The 11768-nt window shown below is 37.3% G+C and overlaps 2 protein-coding genes across 2 annotated transcripts in view; both read left to right on the top strand.

The window, feature by feature from the left end:
• Positions 1–497: 497 nt before the first annotated feature.
• On the top strand, positions 498–2977 carry txndc17 (thioredoxin domain containing 17). The gene is made up of 4 exons (XM_056756660.1): positions 498–735; positions 835–916; positions 2270–2345; positions 2456–2977. The coding sequence occupies exons 1-4, from the start codon at positions 591–593 to the stop codon at positions 2522–2524; spliced, it is 372 nt and encodes a 123-aa protein (XP_056612638.1). The 5' UTR covers positions 498–590; the 3' UTR covers positions 2525–2977.
• An 897-nt stretch (positions 2978–3874) lies between these two features.
• nxn (nucleoredoxin) overlaps positions 3875–11768 on the top strand; it is a 57621-nt gene continuing 49727 nt past the window's right edge. Inside the window, exon 1 of the mRNA XM_056756659.1 lies at positions 3875–4448. Coding sequence (XP_056612637.1) covers positions 4140–4448 — 309 coding nt within the window. The 5' untranslated portion in view covers positions 3875–4139. The remainder of the gene's footprint in view (positions 4449–11768) is intronic.

Raw genomic sequence — 11768 nt, 5'->3', positions numbered from 1 at the left:
ACTACGCATATTTGAGTATGACTCTGCACCACAAGGGGGCCTCCATGAGCACCGATTCAAAAACACTATAATCTAAACAAGACGCGGATTCAACTCTCTGTCTTCGGTGTGCTCTGTACAACAACAATCTATGGTTTTACTTCTCCTTATTATTTTCCTAATGATTTACATTTATAAAGCCATGTTTCAATTCAAATACCTAAATATGGAATGAAATACAATATGTTTAGCTAGTTGTTAATATGTAAAATTTGAGAAACCGACCACTTGAACTTTAAATTAAAGTCAACGCGGAATAATTCATATTTTTTTACATTTATTTGAAGTATATGTTTTGAGGACCACTGCTAAATCCAGTGGTCTGTGTCAAAATCAAACAAGAAGTAATATGTTTAAATAAAAATGCAGTCTTGGCTAATTAATGATAAACATTTCCGCAGCTTTGGGACTTTTATTTTAAATATTCAACCCCTGTTTTGTAGGAAGTACAATCATATTTGTTCATACTTCACACTCTTGAGCTTCTTGCAAGCTACAGGATTTGGACTTTGTCGCTCAAGAGAAGATTCCCAGTAAAACCAAAATAAAACATGGCGAATTTCGAGGAGGTTTCCGTTCATGGTTACGAGGAGTTTTGTAAGGCTGTGTCTGATCGGAAGGGAAAAGACATATTCGCTTACTTTTCTGGAGATAAAGATGAACAGGGCAAGAGCTGGTGCCCAGACTGTGTGAAAGGTAACTGTTACAGATTCAGTTTAAACAGACATACGCCCTTTATGTAATGGGAAATCGGTCTTTGTTAGCGGTTCTGGTTTTCCTCTTCGTGCATTACAGCAGAGTCAGTAGTCCGAGGACAGATGTGTCATCTTCCAGAGGGATCTGTCTTCATTTACTGTCAAGTAGGAGACAGACCCTAGTAAGTATACAGTACTCACTACTGTCATTTGAAAAGGAAGTTTGTTGTCATTCATCGATTGTCTAATAAGGAAATTCTCTGTTGTTACACACACATTAATTTACATTTGTGACCTGTGAAAATCCATACCAAAGTCATATTGTTGTGATTTACTTTTAGCTATTTAAATTCATCCTACATAATGGTAAGCACTCTCTTTCTCTGTGGAAATATAAGTTATATAATTGAATTTAACCAATTCTTTTGAGGCCCCTCAATTATTTAAAATGTATAATCTCATACTTAGAATTACGAAAAACATCAAATTCAACAATACTGAAATATTCTATTGAATTGTAGCCATATTTCTCTGGTGTTCGATTGCCCAAATTTTTATGTCGTAAAATGCCAAAACTGGGGGCTGCCGCAGTCTAGGGGACCAGTTTGAGAACCACAAGCCTGAAAAAAATCTGAAGACTTAATTTTTTAATTGCACTGCAAATTATGTACAAAATAACTGTAAAATTATTTGTATGTTTGCGTCTGATATCACAAGATATATACTTGCTGACCCTACATATATGCTTGCTGACCCTACATGAATTGGTAGATAAAAACATATTCTCTTCCAATCCCAATGGTCTCAGGGTACAAATATGTTTTATACTTATAGTTTGAAAAACTGTTAGAACTTTTTGCCATTAAGAGACATACTCTGTTTAACACTGTAACACTATATGCTACGATTACGGTTTATTTATTTTTGCTGATGCACGGTTCTTATACAAGGTCGATGACAAAATAAAAAATAAAGCCATGCCATATTTAATACTGGACTTAACATACTTTGATAGAGCAATTTATAACATGACTTCTTTTCAGGGGCAGGTTCAATCATGATTTATTTCATGTTCAAAATGTTGTGACCTTTCTAATGACATCATCTCACAAAAATGTTACAGTTATAGCATGTTTTGCCTGTAATTCCAGCTAACGGATTATTATAATCAATATGGAAAATTATAGTTTACATGACTTTAATAATAGAGCCTGCCTAAACTAGTCGTTTTGTATAGGAACAGGTCACGGATAGATTCAAGCCACTTTTCAGGATTCTCCAGGTAGTCAGTGTTTTGAAAAAGTGCTTTAAATTGAGCAAAATATTGTGTCACTGCTTATATATTAACGCTTCACATTTTTATAATAAGAGACAATTACATAAATGTTTGGGCATGGAAATTTTAAATGTTATTTCAGGGGTCACATTAAAATGTATTCATAGTACTTAATCACACAATATGCCCAAAAGTAAACAGAATATGAAAATTAGGATTCATCACATATCTACATTGACTATGATTTTTGCCTTGGCAGCTGGAAGGATCCAAACAATGACTTTAAGAAGACTCTAAAGCTGACGGGTGTACCCACACTACTGTGCTACGGCACGGTAAACATGAATACGTTTGATCATTGATATGATATGTCTAAATGCACTATACAGAAAAATGCACATTTGAATCTAGAGCTAAAAAACGTATCGTTTTATGTTGTTTTTAGCCCCAGAAGCTGGTGGAGGAGGAGTGTTTTAAAGCAGAACTGGTTCGAATGATGTTTACAGAGGATTAGCGTCCTCAGATACTGATGTACACATGCGGACCGAGAAATTTCCACACATCCAACTTTTTCAACGATCAATGTGATGTCATTGCTGTTACTTCAATTGTATTCTGTGATGTTAATCTTGAAAGTTCAGCAAAAGTAATTCAGACTATGGAATTGTGCATTTAGTTTGTCCTGTGTTGATTGTACATGGTTTTAAACCGTTGTGGATCTCAAAACAGTGTGAATCAAAGGAAGCTTTAAACGAACTTTAAAGTGATATTCAAAAGAAAATTGACACTAAGACTGAAGAGCTTGGGGAAGTAAAGTATGAGCACATATGCATAATGAAAGTGTTTTACAGTTCTTACCCTGGAAGCAGTTATGCACAAAAACATTTAAAGACGAGATATCTGTTTACTATTTCCATTTTAATTGTTTTTGTGTAATCTGAACAAAATAAAATATATTTCAAAATGAGTATCTGCTTTTGTTCGTTTTAAATGTTACTGTTATATTCAGTAGTAACTGTATGTCGGCATGTCTTTTAAATCATTATATCTGCTTGTATATGTATACTTTTGCTGATATGTAGCAGAATATTAAGCAATACAGTTTTTCGCTCACAATGTGGATGTTTATTATACATGAACTGTTTTAGTCAATATAAAGTGATCTTTCACAGGTCTGTATTTACTGGTCTGCACCACTTCTTCAGCTTTAACTGATAATTCAGGTGTACATGGTATGCATGACATAATTACTGTGACATCACTGGTCTGCAATGCTTACATGCAAGCCGACCAGAACCACATACAAATTTGTGTATGAACCTTTACTTAAAAATACTATAATAAATTAAACATCATTACATTAAGAAAGGCTCTGATCATTTTTTTCTTAAATATTAAACGAAAAAAAGGCTTCTTATGCAATGCACATTCCCTTATATTGCTGAACCGGCATACTGGGCAGACATGAAAATGATGATGTGTTTCTTTTTAATTGACATCTGACATATGACTGAACGTTTAAACCTAGGGGTTTGGAAACAAGAATATTTATTTATTTAATTTCATTTATTGCTTTTTTTTAATGTTTTGGAAATGATGACTAAATAATGATGAAAATGCATCCAAGAAGAGCCTAGAATAGAAACTCGTTCAGTTATGGATAATAAAGCTTATCAAACGGTACCTTTGAAGGAGGTGTAACGTGTGATTTATTTTAAATTGTTGGGTTATATTTTTATTATTTCATTGTTTTAATTCTAAAATAAAAAATAAACAAATAAAGAGGAAGTGGCCGTAGCTTTTGAGCAGTACAGTACGCCATTTCCATGGTAACGCGTTTGTTTTTCTGTGCAATTTCGTCACTTCTCCAGTAGATGTCAGTAAAACACCACAGCGCGACGCTGCATTGTTACCGAGCGTCAGTCTATATAACCGGAGCGCATTCCTGCACACCGCTCACAGTGACACAAACCGCGGCCGCTGTCCTCCGAACCCACGCGTCTACTTAACCACGGCCAAAACTGAGCAGCAGGGCCTGCGGATCTCCAGCGATCACCTCGGATTTCATTTCATTCAATCTGAACAAACGAAGCCGATCAAAACCAGTCCGATTGGATCGCTCAGCAGCGATGTCGGAGTTTCTGGTGGATCTGCTCGGAGAGCGCCTCGTCAACCGGGAGAAAGCCGAGCTGGATGTTCACGCGCTGGGCAGTAAGCTGTCGCTGCTCGGGCTCTACTTCGGCTGCAGTTTGAACGGTCCCTGCAAGCAGTTCAACTCCAGCCTCTGCGAGTTTTACAGCAAGTTTAAGAAATCATCAGAGCACAAGGACAAATTGGAGATCGTCTTCATCTCGTCGGATCAGGACCAGAAACAGTGGCAGGACTTCTTGCAGGAAATGACATGGCCGGCTTTGCCTTTTAAAGACAGACACAAAAAGGTAAGAGCTTAGAGATGATAACTTCTGCAGGTTTGATGAAGATGACACGAGAGTCAAGATTGGCAAAATGATGTGTTTCTCCTTATAAACGAGGTGTGCAGGTATATGGTACAAAATAAATTAAATCAGATTTACTCTTGTACGCTTTACAATTGAATTCAGAGCTAGAATCTATAGAAACTATATATAAAACTGAGCTAAAATGACATCACAAGCAGCACAATAAATAATCACTTAATGCAGTATTCTTCCCAACCCTTCTCATCATATATTTCTGGCAGCTGTTTATCTTAAGAGAGATTTTTGCAGTTAGAAAGGCCTGAGGTTTTTATATATTAAAAGAAAAAATGCACAGTCCAGTACAAAGCCACACTTTGACTGTGGCTTTTATTATACATGGCCTACTCAACAGTATTATGATACAGCTGTAATCCCAGAAAATATTAAAGCGCTGGTTATGAGTGGGTGTCCTCTTAATTTTAGCTGAATGCAGTATGAAGCTCTGCTTGTGATTCCCTGAACAAGTTAAAACGCATCCTTTAAAACCACCATAAACCCCTATAAACCATTACATCAGCTGTATCAAAATCAGGATTTTTTTCAGCAATAGCCCTAAAAATGCTGTCTAGTTAGCTTTTGAGAATCGGCCAAAAAGAAGCTCAGGAGTTGTTCAGGAAGGATCAGTCACATTTAATTATAGAATTACACAATAATCAAGTAATCTAGAAATAATTCGTTGTTGAATTTCTCTTTACAGGCTGAATAAAAAGCTCTTATGATTTGATCGTTTTGTATGTACACAAGATTTACAATAACACACTGTGTTATCTATATGATTCATGTTTTTTTTGTCTTTAAACGCCTTTAAAAACTGAATTAAAAAGAATTTAAAAGTGAATTTATATCAAGGTTATCTGTGGCAACTTTTCACATTTTATTGAAAGCACATTTGGATTTTTAGCAGTCCTGTTTCGTGTCATTTATTAAAAACAAACCTGGATATTATTACTGCATCTCAGAGCACTTTTAATTGAGATGTTCTTCTGTTTATAGAAATGAGATCTTGTGGTTGTAAATATTTCGGGGTAACAGCTCTGGCATTAGAAATACCCTGTTAAATGTGGGGGGAAAACCTTAAATAAGGTAAATAATTAATTGTGGTTGTTATTGTAAACGCAGGCTCAGTGTTGCATAAATTGCGTAAACTGTGGTGAGTCGGATGTTAGAATAAATGTAACACTGCATCATCTGTAGTGTAACACAATATCGTAAGGTTGATATTTTTGTGCAGTGTTTTGTTTTAGTGGATACAGTTTGGATCACGCTCAGTTTTGCCCATTTATATGCTGGTATCCATTTTGGTCCACTGCACCAGCCCCACCTCCTGCATGTCTTGGCACGTCTCACAGTCGAGCAGGTGATAGATGTTAAATGGCTCGTACAGTTTTACAATGACATCAATATAAATATTTAAGATAAAAATCTACATCTGCCACCATGCAAAATGCAGAATGGATTGCATACAGTACAGGCTCTGAGAAATGATGTGTTTGCGTAATAGTAACAGAATATTTATTTAGGCATATTTTACTTGGATTAGGTCTTGATAACGTGTTTCTTTTATCAGACAAAAATCATGTTCTGTGCCAAAATGCATTTCTCTTTATTCAGAGACAAGAACCTCTTTCAATCCAATTCAACTGTTATTTGTTATAGGCCCAAACTACTTTGTGGTTTTGTTTATGCTTTGTTTCATGCACTGACTTAGTTTTGTGAAAACTGTCATGTATCGTGTTTAGAAAGAAGAGATTTTTATCGATTTTGTATATTTTGTCATGCTAGGTATTGTATCCTGACAATTTCTCATGTTTAAGATTACAAATGTGCCTTAACATGTTTATATACAGTTAATCACAAGCGATCCAGCTGTTCTGTAAACACAATTATAATTGAACGCCAGTATTGTTTTCTGTTTACCCCACAGGGAATTTTACTTCTTTGTTTTTTCTGAAATGTGTTTTGTACATTTTTTGCTAATAATAATTTCCAGGGTTTTTTTCCATGTATAAAACACTGAAGAACCACATGAAAATATTTTATTTTTGGGTAGAACCATCAGATATTTTCGAAATGTAATAAAGCTAGTTAATATATATTTATATATATTTGCACATAATCACACCAACAGTTTTGTCTCTTTGACATATTATAGCTGTTCTGACCTTTATTTGCATATTTTTTTTGCCATTGGCAGGATTAAATAAGCCGTAATGTAATATTGAGCCATAAATAGACCTAAACCATTGTAAGATACTGGGATGGTATGTGGATCAAATGTCTTTGATGTCTACTTGAGGCTTATTTAGTTTGATGGGAGATGTAAATGAACCGGGCTGAATCAGATAAGTGTGTTTGTCTTGAAGGAATAACATCTCCGGTCCCCCAGAGAGTTGAGCTCGAAGATTTTAACTGGCCAGTGTCATGTTCCTATTTGCAGTTTCACCACGAGGAGACCATCTTTCCTCTCTTCGTGGGAGACAGAATATAGTGGGATTTTGTGTCTGTGTTCACTGAGGACATTAAATGATGTGTGATGTCGGCCTGCTGCAAAGCCGGGTTGAGGTTGTGGTACCTCAGGGTATGGCTTTGGCTTGTTTCCCCGAGGGACTGAATGGAGACATTTCTGTAATGCTGTGAGATGAGTACGATGAAGACGCTGTTCTTCGCAATTGTCTCTTTTAATCTCCCTTGTCACCTGGTGTCATTTCCTCTCTCACTCCGTATGTTCTGCTATCCATCAGCCAGAGATTTCCTGCCCACTCATGCAGAGATAAGACCCCCACAGTAAAATGTGGTCCCTGATGTTTACGTTTTTAACATCCACGCTAACAAAATGTTCTAAGAACGTTTCCTTAATATTTCCATTTAGTTATGAAAACATTATTTATTAATGTTTGAGAATATTTTTGTGGACTGAAGGAACACAAAATTATATGCATGTTTTTATAACATTTTTGGAATGTTCTTTGATGTTACTGCAAAGCATTTTTTTATGACTTTGAAACAACTTTTAGAGAACGTTAGCCAAAGCATAAAGAATTTTATTTTTCAATGTTTCATAATATACTCACCTTATTGATTTTTTAAAGACTTTTCTATTGATGTAACCAAGGTGGCATAGGCAGATATACTTTTTAACCAATATGTCATAATCTTCTTTTTATAAACCAACGTTGTCCTCGCTCTGCTTTTGAAAATGGCTCTGATTCGACCTTGATAGTGTTCAGAGTGACCTCCATCTTCATTGTGTTCATGGTGTCTTTAACCAGTGAAGCGAATAATTTTTGTTAACTGATTTTCCAGCCGTGTCATTTAAAAAAGTGCAGTGACTTGAGATTTGTATATTTCTTCTATTCTGTCATTTTCAGTGTCTTCCTGAGTAAAAGAGATGTTGTAGCTGTACAGTATGTTGAGTTGTGTTAGTCGCTGGGGGTCTGCAGGGTATCAAGGGACAGTCTGTGTTGGCAATGCCTTACAAGGACACTTGCATCATCCGTAGCGGAGAAAGCTGGTCGTAAATCAGTTGCTGGCTCTGCCCGGTGACTGCCAAAGACAAAATGTAAACGTCTGCAGAGAGGCGGTGATCTCAGATCCGAGAAATCATCTGCTGTCTCGAGGAACTCTTCTGTGCCACCCATCTCTGCAGATTTGGGTAACAGCTGCTCTGAGCTTTTGAGGTTGCTAAGGGCTGCTGTCATCAGGGTGTCCGCGATCAGATGAAAAACCGGGCAATCCCCGTTTATCAAGCGTTTTAGAGCCGTGCCCCTCCGCTCGGCTTTGATTTCAGAGCTGGGGGCTAAAAAAAGACAGCCTTAGCCTTATCTGCAGATAATGATAATGCTGATAATGTTGCTCGTTCGGAATCGCTGAAGATAGGTTGATTTGCATTGACCTGTGAATGACCAGCCAAAATCAGAAGTTCTCAGTGTTTTCAATTCATTTACTACATTATAATATGTCACTCTTTCTTCTTTGGAACACATCTGAAGATAATTTGAGAAATGTCTCAATTGTAATGAAAGTCAATGGAGGACTATGTCACCAGCGTTTCTCAAAATATCTTTTTTGTGTTCTACAGAAGAAAGTCAGTCAGGTTTGAAATGACCTGAGGATGAATAGATAGTGAAAGAATTGTCATTTTCCGTTAACCTGTCCCTTTAACCGGTCCGGGTGGCCAGGGGGCCTGCTTTATGCACATGAAAGTCTGTCTTTATTGTACATCAAACTCTTACTTCAAAAGACTAAGAATCCAGTTTTCCATGTCAATTTGAGCTATAGTAGCGATTACAGGCGGAGAGTTGCTCCAGCTACATATGCTTGCAATTGTATGCAATATGTGACAAGAGAGATTATTTAAGGAATGTGGGCCTTCATTTGCTAAAGAGATGCTGGCCGGTCTACAGCAGGGCTCTGCACAGCTTTATAAACACCACGCTTGCCAAATTTAACTCCTTACCTCAGACTACAGTTGTACCTCTTTTCAGTCCCATTGTGTTTCTGTCAGCAGACGCACTGTGATGTTGTGAATGGTGACAAAAGTAGTGTGGACGTGGTGAGTCCTAGTGGAATACTGACTTCTTAGGTTTTTAGTTACCCTTTGAGAACAGATAAAAATGAGGCGAAAGGACAGCCAGAAGAAAAGGCTTCATCTCTGCCGCTTTTTGAGCAACTTGAGACTGCTCTGTTCCCAGAAGTCTGTGTTAGGAAATAACACAATAGCTGCTAGGCTTTGACCCTGGACAAATCTGTCGTCCAAGTACAAGTTTTGAGCGATAGCGTAGTGTAGCTTGCCTCACAAAGCCGTTCCTTTTGTTCATTCAGTCCATTTATCACACTGTCAAGTTGATTTTGGACAGGAATGGGGAAGAACTTCACAGAAAATTGCCTGTCTGGCGCATAGACATCTGCGTTTGCAATCAGATTACCATTTATAATGATTTAATAGGTTCAATTTATGACTTTTTCTTCAGTCTCTAAATAACATTAACTCATCCTGAGAATGTCTGACATCACTGAGAAAGCTACAGTAAAAACTATTGGTGGATTATTTCATAGGGAGGCCAAAGGGCAGAAACACACTTTATGCAAGTATGCATACACAGTTGCTTGGTTAACCAAACCTTAGTGCTTAAAGTCCCAGTACATTTGATAATTGTATCACTTAAAAAAAAAAAAAATATTGTGATCATTTTCATGCCTTAAAATGACTTGAATGTAACTCTACGCCCTTGCTTCATTTAGTATTCATGGAATCATGAATATGCAAATGAGTCCCTGCCTCCATTCAATTGCGCGAGGTCATACACTGGTTACAAGTACATGGATACATCATTCAACATGTGAGCAGCGTACACTCGTGTTGCAGAAGGAGGGCTATAAAACTGCAGCGATCATTTCCATGCCATCCTTACATATCTACGGCTCAAATATGTTAACGTGATTGGTTACAGGGTTATGATGTTGTAAACAAAGGCAGTTTCAAACTGCATTTCTTTGGTAAACTGCAGTTGCATGGAGAAAATACTCTGCAATGGTTTAAAATAATAATGTTGTACCTGGTTTATCGTAAAGCGTATTAAAAGCATCACATAGACATATAAAAACATTTAAAACTTGATTTTCACCATGCCCCATTAAACTGAAAGTGGTTTTGTGGCAGATCAGAAAATGACGGAAAACTTTTACTTGCTCGGCAAAATTCTCTTTGAACTGTTGGCCTGAATGAGAAGCTGACCATGGAAGAGCAAAAAATCACCTCACAAGTGCCCACGCTGCAATTCTAAAATATGCATTGTATACTTTACTTTAGAATCATTGTTATTAAAGGTCTGATGAACTACTGTGCTTGTTTATAGTTATATACTGTTATATGAGGTCTACTTATAACGTTCGCGTGCTTTTTAAATCCAAAAACATCCAAATCAATAAGTAATAGGCTATTTTCTACCCAGGTTTGAGGCCAGCTCTGCAAACGCTCAGTTTTAATGGGCGTGTCGCACATAAGACTTTATAAGTAAACGCTCACCACTTTGATTGGATAGCAGTTTGCGTAGTTGGAGGCTTCTGTGAATTTTGTTAGAGACGTTACGTTAGGTTACACATCAGCACCATTCAGTTCTCGCAGGGCATTCGTTTTATCTGGAGACCTCCTGTGATGTAATAATGACCTCCTCACATCAGTCTTTCATGTGATGGCAAGGCGTTGCGTATAGTTTGTTTAGCCTAAAGTTGTATTGCGTTTAATGATATATGACCGTACCTGTCAGCATTTGAGACCAGTGATCCCGAACCGGACAAAAGATCACCGCGATTGTGGGTCTCAAATGTTACGAGAGTTTCCATGATAAATAAACAAACGGGAGACTTCCGGTAACTTATGGATACCACCCAGCACCCGAAATAATACCAAAACACTTCAAAGCAGCCTCCATTATTCTCAAACGGTGTACATAAACATTAGCCCACCAAATCACAGAGATGGCGATCCACTTAGACAACCTCTGCAAGTATTTCAAGTGACTATACGTCCCCAGGTTATACTTATCTCATGCGAATAGTGCTCGGGGCACATCAAGCGGTCTCTAACAAAGTAATAGTGATGCATAGTACAAAAATGTTACTTCCTCACAAAACACCAGGAAGAAGTTTAATTTGGTAGAAACTCTCATTTTGCCTCATTTTTATTTCTCATGTAACTGCAGAATGACTTCAAACATGGAATACTTGCTGTGATCAACTCACATTTTCTTTCACAAATATTTTTTTACTTTTTAGTTTATGGTTTTGCTTGTGCTGTTTGTATCAAATTTCGTTTTTTTTTTTTTCTCTGAAAAGAGCTATCCTAAGAAACATTTGTGCGGTCCGAGAATGTAGTTAAAGCATGAACAATTGGGTTTTTGTGTGGAAGGCTCAAGTAAATTAAATGCAAATGAACCAGAAACGTTACCCAAATTATAGTGTCTCCTCATGCATTTCCTTCCTCACACTTCACCTTTTACCTTCATCTCAGCTTGTTTTTGGAAGATCTTAAAACACAATTGGATTAGTTTGGGCTACAGAGGTGACTCTTCCGCTGTTGACATCTCTACGAAATAGTGCCACAGTGTTCTGTCAGCTGTCCCTGTGGCTGTTTCCAGTGTTCCCACAGATGTGTCAGGATGCTATTGGTGCTGTTGTTGAATCACTGTCAGTGATGCTGTGTCAGTAACGTGGCTGGGTGCCCGATTGTTAAGTAATGAAGTGGAGCAAAGACATGTCGAC

This window comes from Triplophysa dalaica, chromosome 9 (genome assembly GCF_015846415.1).
Source record: "Triplophysa dalaica isolate WHDGS20190420 chromosome 9, ASM1584641v1, whole genome shotgun sequence".
NCBI lineage: Eukaryota > Metazoa > Chordata > Actinopteri > Cypriniformes > Nemacheilidae > Triplophysa > Triplophysa dalaica.
Note: the sequence above shows the minus strand (reverse complement) of the source record. Positions and strands in the feature narration are given on the sequence as shown.

Coding starts and splice junctions, on each gene's coding strand:
- txndc17 (XM_056756660.1), top strand. CDS start 591: ATGGCGAATTTCGAGGAGGTTTCCGTTCATGGTTACGAGGAGTTTTGT. Junction 917..2,269: donor CAAGTAGGAGACAGACCCTA/GTAAGTATACAG, acceptor TTGCCTTGGCAG/CTGGAAGGATCCAAACAATG. Junction 2,346..2,455: donor CACTACTGTGCTACGGCACG/GTAAACATGAAT, acceptor TGTTGTTTTTAG/CCCCAGAAGCTGGTGGAGGA.